Below are 24,239 nucleotides of genomic sequence, written 5' to 3'. Positions count from 1 at the left end.
AAGTACAGTCATATTAGGGTACTTTAATATCCCACTGCTATCATTGGATAGGTCTTCCAGACAAAAATATCAATAAGGAAAGAGTGATCTTGAATAACACACTAGATCAGATGGATTTAATTGATATTTACAGAACATTTCATCCCAAAACATAAGAATATACATTCTTCTCAAGTGTACATGGAACATTCTCAAAGATAGACCACATGTTAGGACACAAAACAAGTCTATACAAATTCAAGAAGCTTGATATAATACCAAGCATCTTCTCAGATCATGATGACATGAAACTAAAAACCAATTATACTAAAAACATCCCCAAACATTCAAACACATGGAGGCTAAATAGAATGTTATTAAACAATGAATGGGTTACCAGTGAAATCAAGGAAGAAATAAAAATAACCCGGTAACAAATGAAAATGAACACACAACAACCCAAATCTATGGGGCAGAGCAAAAGCAGTCCTGAGAGGGAAGTTCATATCATTATAGGCTTACCTCAAGAAGAAATAAAAAAATCTCAAAGAAACAATCTAGCCCTACACCTAAAAGAACTAGGGGGGGGGGGGCGGGAAGCCCAGAGTAAGTAGAAGGAAAGAAATAATAAAGATCAGAGTGGAATAGAAGCGGAAATAGCATTCAATAAATCCAGTGCCCATTTATGATTAATGCTCTCAGCAAAGTGGGAATATGGGGATCATCCCTCAACATAACAAAGCCATATATAGCAAACCTACAGCCAACATCATACTTGGTGGGCAAAAACTAAAAGCATTTCCCTTAAGATCAGGAACAAGACAGGAATGTTCATTTTCACCACTCTTATTCAACACAGTACTAAAAGTCCTAACTACAGCAATCAGACAAGAAGAAAAAATAAAAGGCATTCAAATTGGAAAGGAGAAATAAAACTGCCATTATTTGCAGGTGGCATGATTTTATACATAGAAAACCCTAAAGACTCCACCAAAAAAACTGCTAGACTTAATAAATGAATTTGGCAAAGTAGCAGGACATAAAATTAATATCCAAAAATCAGTGGCATTTTTATGCACCAATAATAAACTATCAGAGAAACTTAAAAAAAAAATCCCATTTACTATTACAACAAAAATAAGGTACCTAGGAATAAACTTAACCAAAGAGGTAAAGACCTGTATTTGAAAAACTATGGGACATTGGAGGAAGAAATAGAGGAAGATACAAACATGTAGAAGCATATACTGTTTTTATGGATTGGAAGAATTGGTAGAATTAACATCATTAAAATGCCCATACTACCCAAAGAAATCTATAGATTTGATGTAATTTTTATTAAAATACCAATGGCATATTTCACAGATCTAGAACAAATATACCAAAAATTGATATGGAACCACAAAAGACCTTGAGTAGCCCCAGCACTCAAGAAAGTAGAACAAAGTTGGAGGGATCATAATACTGGATATCAAACTATATTACAAAACCATTGTAATCAAAACAGCATGGTGCTGGCACAAGAACAGGCATATAGATCAATGGAATAGAACAAAGGGCCCAGAAATCAACCCAAGACTTTATGGTCAATTAATATTTGACAAAGGAAGCAAGAGCATATAATGGAGTAAAAACAGTCTCTTCAATAAATGGTGTTGGCCAAACCGGTTTGGCTCAGTGAATAGAGCGTCGGCCTGCGGACTGAAAGGTCCCGGGTTCGATTCCGGTCAAGGGCATGTACCTTGGTTGCGGGCACAACCCTAGTGGGAGGTGTGCAGGAGGCGGCTGGTCGATGTTTCTCTCTCATCGACGTTTCTAACTCTCTATCCCTCTCCCTTCCTCTCTGTAAAAAACCAATAAAATATTTTTTTAAAAGAAAGAAAGAAAGAAAGGAAGGAAGGAAGGAAGGAAGGAAGGAAGGAAGGAAGGAAGGAAGGAAGGAAGGAAGGAAGGAAGGAAGGAAGAAAGAAAGAAAGAAAGAAAGAAAGAAAAAAAGAAAGAAAGAAAGAAAGGAACCCACTGTATGGGAGAACATATCTGCCAAGAATACATCTGATAAGGACTTAATTTCCATAATATATAAAAACTTATACAACTCAACACCAGAAAGACAAAAAATCCAATTTTAAAGTGGGCAAAGCCTTGGCTGGTTTTGCTCAGTGGTTAGAATGTTAGCCCATGAACCAAAGGGTCTCCAGTTCAATTCCCAGTCAAGGGCATGTACCTTGATCAGGTTTGATCCCCAGCCCTGGTCGGGGCATGTGCAGGAGGCAACCAATCAGTGTGTCTCTCTTCTCTCTCTCTCTCTCTCTCTCTCTCTCTCTCTCTCTCTCTCCCCTCCCTCCCTTTCACTCTCTCTAAAAATCAATGGGAAAATATCCTCTGGTGAGGCTTTAAGAAAAAAAATGGGCAAAGGAAGGACCTAAATAGATACTTCTCTAAAGAATACATACAGATGGGCAATAGACATATGAAAAAATGCTAAACATCACTAATCATCAGAGAGATGCTAATTAAAACTACAATGAGGTATCACCTCATACCTGCTAGAATGGCTGTCATCAATAAACCAACAAATAACAAGTGCTGGCAAGGAAGCAAAGAAAAGGAAACCCTGCTGGTGAGAATGCAAAATGGTGTAGCCACTATGGAAAACAGTATGGAGTTTCTTCAGAAAATTAAAAATGGAACTGCCTTTTGACCCAGTGATCCCACTTCTGGGAATATATCCTAGGAATCTTGAAACACCAATCAGAGAGAATACGTGCACCCCTAAGTTCCTACAAGCATTATTTACAATAGCCAAAATCTGGAAGTAGCGCAAGTGCTCATCAGTAGATGAGTGGATAAAAAAGCTGTGGTACATTTACACAATAGAATACTATGGAGCCATAAAAAAGAAGGAACTCTTACCCTTTGCAACAGCATGGATGGACCTGCAGATTATTATGCAGTCAGAGAAAGACAAATATTACATGATCTCACTTATACATGGAATCTAATGAACAAAGTAAACTAATGAATAAAATAGGTCCATAGGCATGGATGCATGGAACAGACTGACAGATCTCAGAGGAGTGGGAGGTGGGGGGAATGGAATGAGATTAACCAAATAACTTAAATGCATAGACCATGGACATAGACAATAGTGTGGTGAAGGCCTCGGTTGGGGTAGGGAGTGAGTGGAGGGGGGCAAAGGTAGGGTTAATGGGAGACATCTGTATTAGTGTCAACAATAAAAAATAAATTTAAAAAATAATAATAATACTGAATAGTCACCATCCTCATATGGCACATGGTTTAGAATGCGAGTGGCTGGGGCCTGAGAGGGGACTGAGCAAAGCTGTATGACAGTGAAAGGAGCAAATATGACACATGAGGACCTGCTCACTAATATCAGTGACTTCAGGTGGATTTCTTTACTTAAAATTTTCACTTAGACATAATTTCAGACTTGCAAAAATGTGGCAAGGGAAGCACAAATGATTTCCAGATACCCTCCACCCAGAATCCCTATTTGGTAAGATTTTGCTACATTTGCTTTCCACTATATTTCAAGAAGATTCAGACACAGAAAAAGGGTGAATCTGTGTTGAGGTATTTTGTTTTCCGACTTCTCCTAAAAATGTTCCCCTGTATCAGAACCCTTCTGGCAGGAACCTTCCTATCACAAAGGCTATAGACTTCCTTCCCCTCCTTGCCCCACCCTCTCCCTTTGCCAAGAGCACAGAAGGGGAAGAAGTGTGCACTTGGGGATGCTGCCAAGACAGAGAGACTGTGTGAAGAAGGAAGGAGTCGCCTGAGCAGAAGGAGTGTATTCTCAGGAGAAAGGGCTCTGTCCACCACACCACGCATAAGACCACCAGGAAGATCCCCACTGCAAACCAATCCAACCTTTCAGGGAGAGAGCAGGTAAGTCTATGTCCTCTCTGCAGATTGTTGGCTCTTCCCCAGTGCCAAGATCTTCAGGGACACCTGTCCTATATGTCAGTTCCTGACATAGTCTTTGAAAGACTGAGGCTTCTGACAGCTGAAGTCAGGATGGCCAAGACTACTAACTAAGGTGCTAGGGAGCAAGAATCATTTCAAGGCTAAGGGTTTTCAAAGTCCAGAAAAGGATTTAGTTCATTAGACAGAATTTAGGAGGCCACAAATGGGAACAGAGCTGAGGCCCAGAGCTGAGGGATGGATGGGTGAAGGAGAGGCAGTGTGTCAAGTTCAAAGGCTCCCAACCAGCACAAAATCCTATCCATCTTTGGGCCTGTGCTGGGTCTCCTCCTTGTACTTGTCAATGGCATGCCTGCCTTCAAACCCCCCTCCCAAGGGTGCTCTGAGAAAGGCATTGGCATATGTCCTAGTGGAGAGAAGTCTTGTCCCCAGACACTGATGGGGGTACTGTGCTCTAATCCCCACAGGCCTCCTCATCTCATCATCATGAACTGGTGGTGCATGATCATCTCTGGGCTTATTGTAGTGGTGCTTAAAGTTGCCGGAGTGACCTTATTTCTGCTTTATTGTGAGTACTTGAGCAACCTCTTACCCCAACTCCATGTTGTCTTGTTCTTGGATCTTTTCTCAGAATGCGTGGTTAAATGTGTAGATTAAGTGCCCAAGTCTTTCCACCTGAGAGCAACTGACAATACCCTTCTCACTTCCCAAAACACACAATGGGCCAGGTTCCTTGCTCTACCTTGGAGACATAGAATTGACTCAGAACCCCACACAAAGCTTTCATCCTAGAGCATTAGTTGGGTAATCTGAGCTGAAATACTCAGCAGTGCTTGCTATTGTTGCTAAAATCTGAAAATTCAGCTGCAGTTCATCCTGTTGTAGGAGCTGTAATATAAGATAATGGGGTTTTTCGAAGGGAGGCATTTCCTTCTGTGTACACAGAAATGAATTCATCTAAATGCTTAGAAAGAAAAGCCTCCTATCAAGGAATTTTACTGCAATTGCAGCAAGTAGAATCTTCTCCAGCCCCAGAAGCCAGTAGGGAAAATAAATGAGGAAGGAAATGTAGTTCAGGAGGCGGTGGTTGGGTAAGAAGTATCTTCCTTATGACCCAATCCAAAGGTACAAGTTGTATCACATCAAAGAGCACGAAGAAAATACAAATATAAATAAGTGAATGTATTCACAAAAAAACATATACGTACATGTCTTTGTGGACCAGAGTCAGACAGTTCTATATTTTCCATTAAAAGTCACAGTGACCTAGCAGCCCCTGTGGGGATGTTTGTTATATTCATCCCACAGTTGGGGCTGAACCAATAGCTGATTTTCTTTGCAGTCCCACAGATTTTTGGCAAATGTAATGACAGCTGCAGTCCCACAGGGAGCTATGGAACAGGTAACATGCATGACAATAATCTCTTCTCCATCACGTTCTAATATGCTGAATTCTCTTTAGAAACCTTTCTCAAGGACTTTTCCCAAGAAGTTCTTTGGCAGGAAATGTGCATAAATATCTGCTAATTTATAAGATATATATATATATATATATATATAGTATATATATATATATACATTCTGGGATGTACATCTAATGTACAAACATGGTGACTACTGTATTCTATACTTGACAGTTGCTAAAAGAGTAGGTCTTAGATGTTCTTACTGCAAAAAAAAGTGGCAATTTTGTGAAGTAATGAAGGTGTTAGCTAACCTTATTGTGGTAATAGATTTTGGAGTATATATTGTATTAAATCATCACACTGTACAACTTAAACTTACACAGTGTTATATATCAATTATATCTCATAAAGCTGAAAAAAGAAAATAAATTAAATGCAACACAGTCAGTAAAAAATCTTCTATTTGGTCCCCTTCCTCTTATAGTTGGGAAACCAAGACTAGCCTGAGTGAAATGCCTGGTCCTCGGTTTTCCTCCTGGGTCTGAGGAGGGAAATTAGTATGGAATCACTATGATGTAATGTGAAAGTACTTAGCAAACTCTGACATGTTGTGTACCTAAAGGAATTGTTATAAAGAAGTCCATTCCCACACACACACAAAAATTGCATTCAGCGTCTTTTTGTGTGCCAAGCACTATACCAGACCAACCAGAGAAGAAGAATAAAAACAGGACATATTCATCAACTATAAAACACAAGGCACGATGCCAGAGCTATGGGGGATAAAGAGATGGGTGAGGCACGGCTCTCCTTCCTAAACCCACCTCTCCCCCTCACTTCCTCTTAAGACACCTACTACTTTGTACATCTTTAAGAGAATAATTGTTTCTTGTTTGTCCCAGACAAACAAGACACTCAGTACACTGTGTTAGTTACATGGAGGGAATACTCATGAAATATTTATGGAGTTCTGTTCAGTCATGATCCCCAAACCAGGTTATTACATATCTCACACACACACACACACACACACACACACACACCTTGGAACTGGAGACTGAAATAAAAAGTGAGTGCTAACTTGTATGCTTTATTAATATAAGTGTAAGTAGCTGTCTGGGTCCACTAAAGAGGTCTTCAACCACAATGGACAAATAATTGGGCCATTGATGATAAATTTTACTGCCTCTGAAGCCACTGCAGCTTCCTGCTCGGGCGGCCAGTGTTCCCAGGAAAAATGAGGCCTCTTGGAGGCCTATAAATTCTCCTACTTATATTCAAATAAATATTTGCCTCTTCTCTGCCCATAGGAAAGCTCTGCAATGTTTGCCTGCCTTCTTGTCTGCCCATAGCTCTGGCCCTGAAACTTGCTCCAGTTAGCCACAGTCCTTAGCGCTGATGAGTTCTGATCAAAGAAGGCTCCAAATGTTGCTGATCATGAGTTTTCATATAGGGTTTGAGGCACCAGAACTGGAGAGAGCAGCAAAGATGCTGTGTAGAGCCTGGAGGGGAAGTGGTCCAAATAGCTCTTTGGATATAACAGTGTCAAATGTGAACATGAGAGAAGAGCAGGAGGTTTCCTTCTGATACTAAATCCATCCATTCTTCTTCCTGTCTCCTGTTCTTTCTCTCAGCATTTCACACCTACATCACACCAATAAAATAAAATAAAATAAAATAAAATAAAATAAAATAAAATAAAATAAAATAAAATAAAATAAAATAAAATAAAAACATGAACTAGAGCTTGGGGTGTGGGACATGACAAATAATGGTAGTAGTTTGATGGAAGGTTCCAAGAAAAAAATCTCTGAAAAAATCTAGCGCAAAATGACCAAGAGCCCCTGTCACCTCTATTGTCCAGGGACAAATAGTCACAGGGACTTGAAGCTGCTCTGAGTTTGTGTGTTATATTCATCACATGCCTACCTTAAGGTTTTCTTTTCCTTTCAGTCCCACAGATTTTCGGGAATGGTAATGACAGCTTCAGTCCCACAGAGAGCTATGGAACAGGTAAAGAGCATCATTATAACTTCCTCTCCACCCCCAGGTTCTTATGTAGTAATTTCTTAAAGACTTTTCCCATTGCCCCCTTTCTAATGAAACTGTTTTGCTCAAAGGAACCCATAAATACCTTCTAATTCATTCCCTTTATGTTATGCATAGGGATACTGAAATTAGATTGGATGAAATTTCTTCCTGGACTGAGGATAATTTGTTTGAATATAATTGTTATAAAGAAACCCATGTTCCACTATATTATGACTCAGTTCCAGGGTTCTCACCTACAACCACTAATATCATGCTCTCTTTTCTTGGATTTCCTTAGTCTGCCCCAGCAGGTGGGATTTTCATCAAGGAAGATGCTTTTTCTTTTCCACCTCTGAAATGTCTTGGAACAAAAGCAGGGACCTGTGTGAAGCACAAGGATCGACTTTGGCCATTGTCAACACCCCCGAGAAATTGGTGAGAGCATGAGAAAGATACAGTAATGCAGCCCACCTGACACCAGTCTCAGTGGGAGGAGGGGTGGGACAATTTGACTGGTGGAGCTGGGGTGAGGTGGGGGATGAAGAGGTGGCTGTCTGGGAGCTCAGGCTCCTTGTTCTGAACCTGGAGCTGGGGTAGCAATGGGGTGTGCTCCTCAGGTCCATTTGAGCTAGTGAAATTCATGAGGCACAGCAGTAGACTGTTATCCTGGGGATGGGTTGGGATATTTAAAGTGCAGGGAATGACCAAATGAGCTGATGTGTATCAAAGTTGTTTAAGAAATATAGAATACTTCAAAGATGTAAGCTATTAATGTATCATGCCAGTCTGCCTCATTAATAAGGAAGATGCCAATTAACAAAATGAGTAAAACACAAATAATCCTATATAATAAGAGGCTAATATGCAAATCGACTGAACAGCAGAACGACCAGTTGCTATGACACACACTAACCACCAGGGGGCAGACACTCAATGCAGGAGCTGCCCCCTGGTGGTCAGTGCACTCCCACATGGGGAGTGCCACTCAGCCAGAAGCTGGGCTCACAGCTGGCAAGCACAGCGGTGGTGGTGGCGGGAGCCTCTCCTGCCTCTGTGGCAGTGCTAAGGATATCTGACTGACAGCTTAGGCCTGCAGGCTCCTGGACTGACGGAGGGCACAGGCCAGGTTGAGGGACCATTCCCTCCCACCCCCAGTGCACAAATTTCATGCACCAGGCCTCTAGTTAGGTCATAGAATTGGGATTGCAGTATACAATTATGATAATAAAAAAACCAACACTATGCAAAAAAGCTTTGTTTTAGTATCTCCTTTTATGCTCATAACAATTCTGAGGAAGTATTATTATCTGTAGTTTATATATAAGGAAATTAGGGCACAAAAAAGTAATTTGGCCGAGGCCATACACCTACTAAAGGACAGCAGATGGAATTGAGATCTCTCTACCTCCAAAACCCATACTCTACTCAATTTTAGACCCTAATATATTTTATTTTGTAGTTGCCTCTTCAAACCCTAAGCATTTGCTGAGTGCTAGGCATTGTGCTACATACAATAATCATGCTTCTTTCCCCTCTATCCCTTCACCCTTCTTCTAAAAAGTACTCCTGTTATTGAGAAGAATTTGTAAGAGGGTCTTCTGTGAACCTGGGATATAGATGTCCAACAAAGAGCTAAGAACCTCCATGGGAAGGAAAAGTACTTTAACATAGAGAACCAGGAGCAAGAGAGTGGGGAGAAAAGAAAAAAGATGAAAGGAATGGAACAGAAAGTCAATAGTCTCATTGTCTCTACTAACCCTTACGTTTTGTGGCATCTCAAGTGTGGTCCTTGGCATTCTCTACTACTTGGCATTCTCCACCATGCCAATCCCAGAGAAAGCTCATCACAGTAGTGGTTTGCTGATGATTCTCAAGTGTGTATCTCCAGCTCGGCCTTCTCCAGCTAGCTTTCTCTAGACCAGACTCTCTCTCTCTCTCTCTCTCTCTCTCTCTCTATATATATATATATATATATATATATATATATATATATTCTCCTTTGATGTTTCAAAAGCATCACAAACTCACCATATTCAAACTGAGTCATTATATTTTACTCCAACTGCTCTTCCTCTTGAATTCCAAATACTTGTGAGTATTTGTGTCACCCAAGAACAAATGCTGACAGTTTCTGGGACTTGATCTTTTCTATTCTCTCCTAAATTAGTTGCTAACCAAATCCTTCCCTATCTTCCTATAGCAATAATTCACCTGTCATCTGGATTTCTTCAAAATTCTTCTAACTCCTCTCTTTATCCCTAGTTTTGACCTGTCTTACCTATCCCCCACAGAACTGATATAATAAAATATGTAAGGCTTTTAACTGTCTGTGCCATTTGCCAAATTAAAATGGGTTAAAGTCCAGCTTCCCCAGCATGACATACAGTACAGCCTCTGCCTTCTGCCAAGGGTTGTGTGCCAGCCCATCTCCCTTCTAGCTCTGCACCAGCCACATTGAACATCTTCTAGTTCCTCAAATGCTCCAGGTTGCTGTGCAGTCTGCTGTGATCTGATGCCCCCCTCTTTCAGAAAGGATAAGTCCTGACCCATGTTTTTGCCTGAAAAACAGCTATCTCCCCAAATTCATTTCATATATCACTTCACCTATAGTCTTTCTGGAAAACCCCAAATCCATGTAGAATTGATCACTTCCCCTTTCTGCCTGTGCCAGATCTAGCATGTATCTCCTGAGACACCTCACTATGTTGGTTGACTCATTATCTTCTCTTATTAGACCTGTGTATCTTCAATGTGTTTGGCATGACTGAGGCTTTAGAAATGGTGGTGAAATCTATGCACCTCTTCCCAAACACATTACATAGGCACAGTATTTTGAATAAAATTCTAACAGCTTCATAGATCCCCTTGGAAACTATCCATGGTTTCCAGCAAAAGGGCTAAAGGTTAAGAAACCTTGTTTTAGACCAGTGATGGCGAACCTATGACACGCGTGTCAGAGGTGACACGTGAACTCATTTTTTTGGTTGATTTTTCTTTGTTAAATGGCATTTAAATATATAATATAAATATCAAAAATATAAATCTTTGTTTTACTATGGTTGCAAATATCAAAAAATTTCTATATGTGACACGGCACCAGAGTTAAGTTAGGGTTTTTCAAAATGCTGACATGCCGAGCTCAAAAGGTTCGCCATCACTGTTTTAGACCATGGGTCAGCGAAATTTTTCTTGAAGAGCCAGATAGTATACGTATATTTCATGCTTTTTGGGTCATAAGGTCTCTGTCACTACTACTTTACACTGCCATTATACCTCAAAAGAAGCCATAGACAATATGTTTAAAAAATGGGCCTGGGTGTATTCCAATAAAACCTTATTTACAAAAATGGGCTACAGTCTAGATTAGGCCCACTGGCTGTAGCTTGCCAACCCTTGCTTTCGATAATAATTTCTTCAGGAGAAATGAATTTGTTTCCATATCCCTAGTATTGTACAATGCCTGGTATGTAATTGACACTCAAATGTTTGTTAAATGAGTAAATTTGCTAATTAATTTTTTTAAATAATAAAATTAGATATGTTTAGGAAGGAGAACATTGAGAAAGGAGGAATAAAGGCAACAGCCATGGGGATAGAGAGAATATCTAAGTGGATTCAGATATCCACTAATTGTGGAAGGTATATGAAGAGTACAGAAGAGGCCAGGAGTTCCCAGACTTCTGGCTGGGGTGATTTGTTGTTCATTAATTAACTATGATGTCTTGGATTAGCACCAAGTTATGAAATACTCAATAAACACTGATTATTTCTCATGGAATTATCTGCTTAGGAATACTCTTTAAATCTCCCTATTTTCTCAAGGAATTCACTTGACCTCAAAAACCTCTTTCAGAATGTAAAATTTCTGGCAAGGAAAACAATGCTATGCAGAGAGAATCTAATAAAGGTACATTTGAAATTGCCTTTTTTGAGATAGTATAGGGCAGTGGTCAGCAAACTGCGGCTCGCAAGCCACATGCGGCTCTACCATTGGTATAGGGAATGTGTTAGAAATTGAAATCTTTAGAGCCCTACAGCAGACCTATGCAGATCTACTGCACCAGAGCCCAACAGCCTGTGTGAACAAGAGCTCCAAGTGGTCCTGACGCTGTGTGTAGACTGAGAATTACTTCTCTAGGATTTATGTTGAGTGTCAGCCACAGAGTCCTCTACCAGCCTTCCTTGTTCCCAGAATCAGATATGATCATGGGCCCACTAGCCCCAGGAAGCAAGAGCAAAGAACCTTCTGTTGAACTGTTTGCTTGTTTTTTAATTCCTAGAAGTTCCTCCAGGTCATAGCTGGAGCCGAGAAGTATTTTATTGGCTTACTATACCAGCAGGCAACGAAGAGGTGGCATTGGATCAACAATTCCGTTTTCAACGGCAAGTATGTGAACAACCCACATTTTTCTAGGGAACTTTGTTCACTTTAGGAGTCCAGATCTGAGATTCAGTGGATTTGTCCTGGAAGAGCACAAAGCTTAGACCTAGTTCTCTGTTCTGCTTCTCTCCTTTCTTCCAACCCATCCATTCCCAGAGATACATTTTTTGGTAATTTTTTTATTATGGAACATACCAAACATTTCTAAATAGAGAGAAGAATATTCATACAACAAATTATTTTGTTCAAATTAGGATCCAAACAAACCCACATACTAGTACATACCATTTGTTTGATCTATCTCATAAGTCTCTTTTAACCCCCAGATCATATTTTATTACTAAGTTCTGACAAGTTTCCCAGATGTGGCTTCTTTATCCAAAGAAAGATAATCATTAGCAACTTGTCTCTGTCTTAAAGTTATAAACTTTAATTCCCAAGAGCTATCTCCTATCTTTCATTCCATGGACATAGCATTGGTGGAGAACATGGCATTGCCAGTGTACATCTGAAGAGGCTGAGTCAGATAGAAAGCAAGTCCATTCCCTGCCTGTAACTGGGCTTCCCACAGAGGAGTGGAAATTAATATTCACTGTCGAATAAATGCCAGACACTTTACACATGTCATTCCTGCACTATCCACAATGATGCTACAGAAAAAAAGCTTTTGTTAATCCCCATTTCACAGACAGTTGGATGGAGGATAAGTGACTTAGAAATGTGTTGAGTGTCACCAAGCTGAGAATTGATGGAGCCACATTTTGATCCCACATACACTTGACTTCATAACTCTTGACCTTTCCATGAAGCCAGACTCTTTCCAGTCAGCCTAAAAGAGCCTGACTGACAGAAAAAGAGGTGTGAGAGGCCAATGAAGTATTTCTTTCCTAAAGCCACCTGCTGCCTAGGACAAGAAGCATCTTCCTCCTCTCAGTCCTCTTGCTGTGCACATAGTACCTTCAGTACTAAAACATTACTTCTGGGAGGAAGTGGAACAAATGACCCATGTGGTGCTTCTAACCAAACACAGTGAGTCAGTCCAAGACTGTGAGTCCATAAACATTCACATGAGAGTTGACAGGAAAGGGTCAGTTTGGAGATGGATTTGGGGATAAAAGGGGGACTGGAATCAGGAAAAGGCAGGGCTGAACTGATGGGCCTTAACCATGTTGTTTTCTCATTCAGTATTACCAATCAGATTCAGAATTTCAACTGTGTGACCATAGGCCTAACAAACACATTTGATGCTGCATCATGTGACGTTTCGCACCGCTATATCTGTGAAAAGCGTGCCAAATGATCGAGTTCTCTGTGGTCTCTGACAAGAACAACCAACATACTTATGAAGATAGCAAAAGAGAACATTGACAATTGGGACTGATCCAAGAAATAGAGAATATCAAATTACTGTGTCTGTCTTCCACGGGTTACTGGCTGAGCTCCCTAACCAATCCTCAAGGCTAATGCACGTGCCCCTTTACAGATATACTTGCATGTACACAACTGAGGCAAACCCCCCATTCTGAGCCAGTAATTCCTCAAGAGTCCATTTCCTGTGAGAGTCGCATCTGTGATTCTTTTTTATCTGAACAAGTCATGAAGTCAATGATCCCTTTGTGCATCTGTAGACAAGAAGAGGCTTGGCTGTTTGGGGGAATGAACTTCTGTATTCCACAAGGGGGACTGGATACTAGCCATCTCCAGGAAACATGAACAGTTTTGTGGAGGCAACTCAGTTGGTATAAAGACAGCTATGTTTCTGTAGAACTGAGCATTTCTCATTGGTCAACAGGGCTGAGCCTGTTGCTAGGGTCTGTCTGATCCTCAGAGCACCTGGCCATACTACCAGGGAGAAACTGCAGACTGAGCAGGTGTGAACCTTATTTAGAGAGCAGCAAGGGTGGAAGATGAATAAACTCCACTTCTGTGCCCCCATCTCTGTTCCCAAGAGACCCCTCCACACACCCTTTATCCCTGCCCCTGGTCTGAACTGAGGCCAGGCTCTGGGAAGGACTCTTGGAGCCAAGCTTGGAGCAGAGAGAGTGTTGTTCCAGGGATTGAGGAGGAGTCTTGGCAGGCCAGGAATCTGCTAGGAAACCCCTTTTAAGACAACCCAACAGTCAAGATGATCAAGCTGACTGAATCTCTGTTCTTCAACAAAGCTCTAAGAGAGACTCAAGCTAACAATGTTCTTGGTCTTGGCCTGAATCTCCATTTTAACAGATTCTTATTATCTGATCATATTTGTTGAGTATATTGTAACAAACTGGGGTAGTCTCCTGGGCCCCAGTGATCACAACATATTCCTCTTTGCAGTTCTGTAGCGACCCTGCCAGGTACAGTTTTGCACTGGTTGACATCACACTGATCCCAGACAAGTCCAGCTGATCAAGAATTAGAAAAGAAGGGGAGGGATGCTCAAGGAAACATTGGGTGGAGGCAAGGAGTGAGCATATAGGAGAAAGGGCACACCAGGAACAAATGGAAATCATTCCGGAGGAAATAAGAGTCCATTTGGCCCGATGGGAAGGAAGGCAAGAAAGAGGTAGAAAAATCATGGGGTATCCTGTCTGTTCTCTGTACTCAACATAGCCTACAGACCCTCCTCAGTGCATGGAAAAGAGAAAAGAGATGCCCATGGGTTTTCAGTAGCAAGAATTAAACCATGAGAGACTGTACAAAATAAATGGAAATTATAGTCACCTAAGTAAAATGCTTACCATTTATGTCTAATAAAATAAATGTCATTAGATGGATGTCAAATTAAATTATTGTCAGTTTTACTTTTATTATTATACCACTAAGCTCTGTTCCTGTGTTACTAAGCGTCATAGTTTTTGGGTAATTAGCATGCCACTTATTTATAATTTTAAAAAATGATATAATTAGAACTTGCTTGAAGGAGATTGCCAGAAACAATTTGTGTTTGGGGTAGAGTGGATGTTGGAATTATATTAGTAGTCTCATGGTGTTCGCAAAGACCAGTGCTGCAGTTGAGGAGGGAGGAAAGGCTAGGTGTGTGGTAAAAAAAAAAAAAAAAAAGAAAAGAAAAAGCAGAATTCTAACCAAAGTTAAGCCTCAGAATTCAGACAACAGAGTGAAAACCACAACCGTCTGTTTTGAGAAGGGAGAACTGTGGTTGCCACACTTCCTATGCGATGACAGGAGAGATTGCAAACTTTTAGAGTCCGGAAATGTAGACATCTAGTGATTTCCCTAGGAGACAGCTCAAATTTTCCCCAAGATAAGGAGGTGTTCTATCCCAGTTCTAAAAGAGGTCCCATGAGATGGGCTGGGGTGCTGATGGGGAGTATATAGGAAATATGTGGACTATGGTTTAAGTTTATTACTGGGGTCAGGGGTGGTCAGATATTAGGATATATAAATGTCACCTTATAGGATAGCAGCAGTGAGGTTTTCATTTTTTTATTATATATATTTTTAATCCTCACCTGAGGATATATTTATTGATTTTTAAAGATAGGGGAAGGAAGGGGGGAAGAGAGAGAGAGAAAGAGAGAGAGAGAGAGAGAGAGAGAGAGAGAGAAACATTGATCGGTTGCCTCCCATATGTGCCCCAACTGGGGTTGAACCCACAACATAGGTATGTGCTCTGACCTGAAATCGAACCCACAACCTTTTTGGTTTACAAGACAATGCTCCAACCAACTGACCACCCAGCTGGGCTGTGTTAGAGTTTTTAAAAAAAGCAATGTAAATCTAATAAACCACTGGATTGGAGTTTTGACTCTGCTTCCAATATGGTATGGGAATCTGTATAGAATTCTTATGTTTTCTGTGTCTTAATTTCCTTATGTATAAAATGGGGCAGTAATCTCTCTCACACAAAATTCTTGCATATAATGAATAAGATCCTCACTATGTGTCTCAATGGTGATAAATAATAGGGGAAGCCCTTAGTGGAATATTTGCAGTTAAGACCTTTATCTTAGAATTGGCTCTTCAATTTGACTTTTCATTCTCTTGATAGTGTCCTTCGATGCACAAAAGATTTTAATTTTGATGAATTCCAATTTATCTATTTTTTTCCTTTTATTGCCTGTGCTTTTGGTGTCATATCCATTAAATTGCTGCCAAATCCAGTGTCATGAGACTGTTCCCTATGTTTTCTTCTAAGAGTTTTATAGTGTCAGGTCTTATATCTAGATCTTTAATCTATTTGGAGTTAACCTTTGTATATGGGATAAGGTAACAATCCAAATTCATTCTTTTGCATGTAGATATCCAGTTTCTCCACGTGCCAGGTTTTTAATCTCATAAGATTGAAAATAATGTTCTATACAATTTTTTCCTTCTTGAATCTAATTATAAGCATATATCTAGATTAGAGAAGCAACAGACTATAACAACAAAAGCAAATTACTACATGTAATATTACCCTATTTTAGACAAACATAATCTTACACCCCTGGATTGAAGTTAGGCATTGTGGTAGATTATATTTTTGTTCACAAATTCACTGTCCCTCCCTGCAGGAGGACAATCCTTTCCTATCCTGCTGATAGCAGGCTTGGCCTTGTCACTTGCTTTAGCCAATGAAGGCTGACCACAATTTACCATACTCTTCCCCACCCCCACCCCAGTTGGAGGCTGCCCCATTAGCCTGGACTATACAGAGGATAATGAGGAGCAGAGAGACAATTGACCCATAGTCAAATACTGGGAACAGAATAAACATTTGCTGTTGTGAGCTATGAAGATATTTGAGGTTGTTTGTCATCATAACATACCTAGACTATCTTGATGCAAGAATGAATATCAAGTAGTTCACATAAAGATATACAATTAGCATTGCACAAGTTAGCAGTGTAGGTTATTTAGCACACTGGTTAAGCAGATGAACTCTGATGCCAGACTGCCTAGGTTTGGATCCTGGGCCCCTACATACTAACAATGTGACCTTGGGCAAGTCCCTTCCTGTCTCTGTACCACAGCAATGCTTTTCCTAAGCTTGCAACTTTTATGTTAAAAACTAAAAATATTTCCTAAAATATTTTGATTTAACAGGTAGCTCCATTTACCAAATGTCTTCCAGTTAGAGAAATATGTGTCTGTAAATAAGCAGGTATTCCTGTATAATAAAAGAAATAAATACATAAATTCATAAATTAAAAAGGGTGAGAGGTTGAATTACTACATCCCTACGAAACAAAATAAATGCAATTATTTTATTTTTATAGGCAATATGCACACATGATTACACAAATAATAAAAAAAATCTTAAAAGGCATGCAGTGAACAGTCTTGCTCCCTTCCCCATTCTTTGTGCCCATCCCCCTACCACAATCCCATAGGCAACCACCTATTAGTTCCTTATCATGTTGTTAACAAGCAAATTCTATATATATAAAAGCCTAAGTGACTGTTACGACCGAACAACCAACTGGAACAACCAGAAAAACCAGTCAACCGTTCACTATGACGTGCACTGACCACCGGGGGCAGGCGTTCAATGCAGGAGCTGTCCCCTGGTAGTTAGTGCACTCCCACAGAGGGAGTGCTACTCAGCTGACTGACCAGTCACAGCAGCCCACCAGCCTGGCAGCAGCCACTCCCTCCCTCAGTAATCCTGCAGGTCCAATCTCTGGAGAACAGGCCAGGCACCCATGGACCAGCACCACTGGCATGATCCCAACAGCGCCGCAGGCCTTCTGGAAGTCAGCCTTGGGCACCACGGCCACTTCCCCTCTCTAGATGCTCCACAAGGAAGAAACAACATAAAAGCGGCTGCCAGGTGACTCCCGACAACTGGCACAAATGTCAGTGGGATGGATCCAGATCCCAGGCCAGCAAGGGCATTTTACCGCCTGCCCCGAAGGGCTGATTGCATCCCCCCACACCCGGACCCCACCCATGCATGAATTCGTGCACCGGGCCTCTAGTATAAATATAAATATGCAGCGGGTCCTGGGCAATTTGTTACAATGTTGCCATAGGAACTTAACTCTCATTTATATCAATTCACTTATGGTAAAACTGGCTTTATACTACATCATTTTGCCACTGTTCCATGGACCTATCAACAACATTAAGTGAGGACTTACTGTACATTCTTTTCTACTCCGTCCTTACACAAAAGGCTGAATACTGAAATTCAATGTGAAATTCAATGTACTTTGCTTTTCTCACTTACCAATATGGCTTGGAGATCATTTCTAACCATTGAAAAAAGAGCTTCTTTATTCTTTTCACAGCTACATAACATTTCATTGTACAGATAAACATAATTTTTTTAACCAGCCACCTATTGATGTCCCATTCAATTACTAATATTACAAAAGTGTTGTAGCAGATGAAACTGTGCTTATGACATAAGCAATGGAAACAGTGGCTGGAACAGAGTGGGGCAGACTAGGGGGAGGGCAAGGTTGGGAAATGCAGGAAATGAGGCATGAGAACAGCTCAGTGAAGAGCTGGATAATAGCACCGTAAACTTGGGGGTTGGGAGGAGCACAGGAAAAGGAGAACTAAGAAATACAGTGGAGTATCAGAGCCACAGACAAAGCCTATAAAGAGGAATCAGGAGAGAACGTGGGCAGGAGACGACAAACAAATGACGGGGAGAGGAAGCAGCAGAGGGTGGTGTCATGGACCATGAAAGGGCTGGAGAATGTGGGAAAGGCACTTCCTCTCAGCCTGGGAGCCAGCTTGGTTTGTCACTTCAGCCTCATGCAGCAGCTCTGTTGCCCCACCTCCTTTGTGACAGGCAGCATGATCTGGGGCCTGTCAAGTGAGAGAATACCTCCTTGCCTAGCTCTTCCTCAGAAAGTCCACGACTTAAGAGATGTGTCTGTATGTAAAAGTCAAACCACCCTGGGATTGCAAAGGTGCTCAGAATTGTGGAATGAGTTCCTTCTCTATACTATACAGAGAAGAAATGAGGCAATAGGACTTTGGGAAAGAAAACCAACGAAATGTGTTTGAGCCAGAAAAGGAATAGAGAGCTTTACATGTAGGACACAAAGCACAGGACATATTATGGGAAAATGATTCAAAACCTAGAATAAAGTAGTCATTCAATTTTTCGGTTGGAGAATATTTTGTCTAGCCTTTTCTGTTTAGAAATCTAAATATTTCATTTATTATTTTTACATTTAGTTTTTAAAAGTTTTACTGTGAAATATGTCATAATTTGAAAAAGCATATGTGTTTGCGCACACACAGGGTAGAGCAAAAGTAGAGTTGTGAGTATGCAAAACAAAGAGTTTATTCTTGTATTATTATTTACTAATTATTGTATTATTTTCCATACAAACAACTGTGAACCTGCTTTTGCCCCACCCTATATATGTATATATAACAAATTGGATTTTAAGATAATAAAATGAATTTTTTAAGATAATAAATTAAATTTTCAAGTTAATAAGCAACCACATTAAAAACCATGGCCATGACTTAAAAGATAAGACTTTTGTTGCACACAGACTACTTGATGATGACAAGATGCAGCTCCAAAGATAAGTAAGTACTTTTCAGTTTATTCTAGAATCCATAAGAGTTTCCCCATGTGAAAGCCTTAGGGCATGAGAATCCCGCCCCCACCCCAGCATGCACCCTTGTCTCTCAATTCACAGGACATCCTATTTCCAACTGCTCTGACCTACCATCCTGTCTACTTCCCTGCTCATTTTTACCACCACCCCTTCCATCCTCAACGGCCTTAACTGTCTTCTATGCTTGTTATGCAATGCTCTGCAAAATACTTTTAAACAGTTACAAGAAACTATCCCTAACCAACCCCACCCAGATATGGTTATTTCTTTCCTTTGTATCCTCCAAGACAAGGCTCTATTTGCATTGTATTCTAAAGGTTTTTTTTTTCTCCAGTTGTATTTATCAGTTTGGGGCTGTTGTTGGGAAGTGGGGTCTAACCAAGACACCATCACAAGAAAAGAGCTATTCTGAGACAAAGTAACGAGTCTTTCCCTAACTTGCTGGCTCCTTGAAGTGGATTACCCAGCTCTTTCCATTATTGTTATGATGAAAGCCATCCTCCACCTCTCATTCAATAAAGCTCTGAGATTTCTCATTTCCTCCAGCTCTGAGATTTTGATGCCTCTGGTCCCCAGATGACAACAGAGAAGTGGGGTCCAGAAGGAACTTCTGTCTGTTCTGTATGGTCTCTACCCCGGGGCTAGAATACAAGAAAACAATTGCTATAGAGGCAACATCCTTCACATTCTCCCGTCTATAATTCCAGCAGGGGATACAAGACCTGGGCAGTTTGTGCCTCTAACCAAACTGCCGTCGTCTCTGTCTCATAGAGCAACTTGGAAAATTCCAAATAGCATATCTGCTTGTCTGTGACATTCCATTTTCTCCAGAGCCCTGAGATAAGGAAAAATATTAGAAGATACCAAAATAGATCACACGGAGTTCCTTAGAATGTCTAGGCTCCTTCCCTTGACCTTGAGTAACAGCCATGCAGATCTTCACTTAAATATCTTCTCTTCTTGGGCCCTTTTCCTCTCATCCCTTCTAATGCAATACATGAACAATTTCACTAACTCTTTAGACTGTATTTTTCTTTCTATTGGCTCTCATCAATATCTCAAATCATGCTATACATTTACTTGATTATTCATTTATCATCGAAATCCCACATTAGAAAGAAGTACCTTGAAGGCAAGCTCTTTTTCTTGTATCACCACCAGTGATAAAAAGAGAGTCTGCCAATATCTCATATGACTGTCAGCTGATTTCTCAACAGAAACTATGCAGGCAAGAAATATTCAAAGAGATGAATAGCAAGAACCTACAACCAAAATTACTCTACCCAGCAAAGCTATCATTTAGAATTATAGGTCAGTTAAAGAGCTTCACAGATAACAAGCTAAAGGAGTTCACCACCGCCAAACCAGTATTATATGAAATGCTGAAGGGTATTCTTTAAGAAGATGGAGAAGAAGAAAAAGATAAAGATAAAAAATATGAACAACAAAGTGGCAACAAATACATATCTATCAACAAGTGAATCTAAAAATCAAACAAATAAAAAATCCGATGAACAGAATAAACTGGTGAATGGGATAGAATCAGGGGCATGGAAATGGAACAGACTGACAGTTCTCAGAGGGAAAGGTGTGTGTTGGGGGGAGAGATTAGACAAAGATCTTATATGCATGTATGCATTACCTATGGACACAGATAATATGGTGGTGAGGACCTGGGGCAGGGTGGGAACCAGGCAGAGAGGAGCTATGAGGGGAAAAAAGATGGACATAATAACTGTAAAAATCTCAATAATAAAGATTTTTTAAAAAGAAAATAAAACTTGAAATCAAACCAGAAAAGAAGATCTAGAGAGCATAAGACATAAGGAAAAATCATTGTTCAGTTTATGATATCTGTAGGGGCATGTGACGGGGAAAACAGAGAGAGTGAAAGTTCAAGGAAATTTTTTTTAAGTAGACAATTCTTAATAAAAGAAAAAACAAATTGAGAATTTGAGCAATACCTATATAAGTATATTGTTTATAAATATGTACCAGCAGAAGTAGTTAAACATAGCTGCCTCTGGTTATGGATTATCACTGGTTATCACTATATGAATCATTTAGAATTATTTGATATTTTTTCTTTTTTATTGTGGTAAAAAATGCTTAACATAAAATTTACCATTTTAACCATTTTAAGTGTACAGTTCTGTGGCATTAAGTACATTCACACTGTTGAATAACCATCATCACTATCCATCTCCAGAACATTTTAATCATCCCAAGCTGACACTCTGTACCTATTACTTAATAACTCCCATTGTCCCCTTCCTCACACCCTTGATACTCATTTTTTTACTTTCTGTCTCTATTCTAGTTACCACATATAAGCGGAATCATGCAACAACCATCCTTATGCATCTGTCTTATTTTACTTTTATGATATTCATCCATGTTGTAGCATGTATCAGAATTTTATCGCTTTTTAAGCCTGAATAATATTCCATTGTAAGCATATACAACATTTTGTTTATACATTCATCTGTCAAGAGACTTTTGGGTTATTTCCATTTTTGACAATTGTGAATAATGCTGTTATGATTGTGGATAATGCTATTCTCTTTTATTACAAAGTCTTAAGAGTTATTAATAGTAAATTATATAAATGCGTGGGTATAAAAGTATGGCACATGAATGGGAAAATCCCCAGGGTTGGGTTGACTGCTCTGATTCAGAGCTTACAGTTGCTAACCACTTGTGGTGTACCTGAGTGCGGCACATGACGTCAGGCACAGTGTTCAAAAACAACATGGGCTCTTAGGATGGCAAGGACGGAGGCTGAGGGTATAACGGATGAGGATTCTAACCTACTAGGATGACCTGATAAAGGTACAGGACTTCTTAGGAGTTGTAAAGCTACGAGAGAACTTGGTACATTGGTATCATGACCATAGAAAGATAGAAAATGTGAAAGTAAAGCCACAGGTACATGCTGATGAGAGAATCAGGAGCAAGCCTAATGTCACAGAGGAAAGACAACTATGCCTTCATTTAAAATGAGACATAGAGAACAGGTATGAGAGACAGAGGAAAGATTGACCTTCTACCATCAAAGAGCCCCTACTCAACACAATGGTCAGGCAGAAAATTTACAATCATACATTAATTGAGAGAGTATATTCCTTGGGGCTTTCACTATAGATTCAGCAGTGTCCCAATCAATATCCCAGCAAGCTTTGTTTAGATATATACAAAATGATTCCAAAATTTACATGGAAAGAGAATGGTAATAGAATAACCAAAACAGTTTTGAAAAAGAAGAGTCATTTTTTATATTATTTATTTATATCACAAATTGATCTAACCACATGTATACATGTATTCACCTAAATATGATGCATATTGATTCTCCAACACTACTAGTAATCCACTACTAGAGGCCTTATTCTAGCCTTCTCTCCTTGCTCATCTGTAACCTTCCTATCCATGGTGAAAGACCCAGGCCCTACCACCTGCCATCCTTTATTTATTTGCTCAGCTGTAGTATACACATCCAGCAATTTCAGAATTGTTAACTCATCCCCCCAGTGAGAAACGACTTTACTGACAAGAGTACTATGGTTGGGCACGGTTCCTTTTCCTAACTTAGTCTTGTAGACTCCAGTCTAAACACTGCTTTTCAAAGTCACTTCCCTTTTTCCTCACCACCTCGGTGAGGTCATCTCATATATTTATAATGTTGGGAAGGCTGTCTTATGTGCACAGTCTTTTGTCACCTACTTGGCAACATAAAAATGGCAGAAATATTGATAGACAAGAGTGGTGCAACAGAAACTGGGATGGAACAATATGGAAACTGAGACATACAAATTATGGATCTCAGTGTAGAGCTGGAAGACAGCTTGGTAAACCTGGTCCTTGTGAGGGAGGGGAAGAGAGGGGAGGGGGAAAGGAATATAGAAATGTAGCTAACAGAGAAAGGAGATGAAATGCTCCATGTCAGGGTTGAACAATGTGAGAGGCTGCCTGTTTTCTGCCCTCCATGCAACCTCCCTCAGCCAGGGCATAGTAAGTTCAACTCTCCCTTGTTACTTTAGCACCAAGAATTCAGCCCCATTGCCCTTCCACATTTGGGGCTGGCATGATGATATGAGTGATTCCAGGTAAGAAAATGTCTCTTTCAAGACCTTCCCTCCACACCCTGAAGAAGTGTCTGTATGATCATCCAGCCCTGAGGTTAGTAAGAGGTCAGGGCTGTGGAGTGAGTTCACTCTCACTACTGCCAGTCAAGGAAATCTATAGGGAGGTACTGTCACTGTTGGACCTTGGGGTAGAAACCTCAAGAAATGGGTGAAGCCTGAGGCTGGACTTGGGATCATGCAGAGAAGTAAGAGAGGGACCTTTAGGCAGAGAGATCATGAAATCATAGGACAATATAGGTGAAGATGACCCCAGCCCTTAGAATCAAACATTTAGGTCAGCTGAAAGAAAATGAAGTATCCTTTTCCTTGTTTTTCCAGTCAAAGATCTGATTGTTCTAAAAAAAAAAATCACACACATTTTGTATATCTACGTTTGTCAAATTTATATTGTAAGATATATAACTACAGAAGTATAGATAAATGTATTCATTGCACTTAACAGTTAATAAAGTGAACTCACATATAGGAACCATCCAGTTACAAAATGGAACACTTCCAGTTTCTTAAAATTCCCTTGTAGATTACAAACTATTTGTTGATGAAAAGGATCATTTCAGATTTGAATTAGGGCTTTCAGATTACTCGGTTCCATGATGATGAGTCCATGATTGTCTTTAGGACAGAACTAACCCTTGAGGAGGTGACAGCAGCGTTTCATGACATCTCGAAAGGCCTCTATGAATTTGTCATTCCGGAGGGTGAAGATAAATGGGTTCAGAAAAGGAGTCACTACTAAAACCATCACTGATGCTACCCTGTTGTATTCAGCTGCCTGTGTTTGCTTGGGTTTCACATAGAGGAACAGGCAGGTGCCATAGCCGATCACAACAACGGT

General features: G+C 40.2%; 2 protein-coding genes across 3 annotated transcripts in view; one reads left to right on the top strand and one right to left on the bottom strand.

The window, feature by feature from the left end:
• Window positions 1-3,745: 3,745 nt before the first annotated feature.
• Window positions 3,746-15,238, top strand: CLEC5A (C-type lectin domain containing 5A). 2 transcript variants are annotated; one of them, XM_023758896.1, is made up of 7 exons: window positions 3,746-3,891; window positions 4,395-4,495; window positions 5,270-5,329; window positions 7,287-7,346; window positions 7,663-7,799; window positions 11,645-11,751; window positions 12,931-15,238. In XM_023758896.1, exons 2-7 carry the CDS (start codon window positions 4,414-4,416, stop codon window positions 13,043-13,045), a joined length of 561 nt encoding a protein of 186 aa, XP_023614664.1. In that variant the 5' UTR covers window positions 3,746-3,891; window positions 4,395-4,413; the 3' UTR covers window positions 13,046-15,238. The 2 variants fall into 2 exon arrangements, with proteins under 2 accessions (XP_023614664.1, XP_023614665.1); XM_023758897.1 differs by lacking the exon at window positions 5,270-5,329.
• Window positions 15,239-23,978: 8,740 nt separating this feature from the next.
• Window positions 23,979-24,239, bottom strand: part of LOC102424836 (putative olfactory receptor 9A1) — a 1,107-nt gene continuing 846 nt past the window's right edge. The window contains exon 2 of the mRNA XM_006094728.3: window positions 23,979-24,239. This exon is cut by the window's right edge and continues 3 nt beyond it. Within this exon, the coding sequence (XP_006094790.1) occupies window positions 24,030-24,239 (210 nt within the window). The 3' untranslated portion in view covers window positions 23,979-24,029.

Source organism: Myotis lucifugus, unplaced genomic scaffold (genome assembly GCF_000147115.1).
Source record: "Myotis lucifugus unplaced genomic scaffold, Myoluc2.0 scaffold_141, whole genome shotgun sequence".
NCBI lineage: Eukaryota > Metazoa > Chordata > Mammalia > Chiroptera > Vespertilionidae > Myotis > Myotis lucifugus.
The sequence above is the reverse complement of the archived record's forward strand: the minus strand, read 5'-3'. Positions and strand labels throughout refer to the sequence as shown.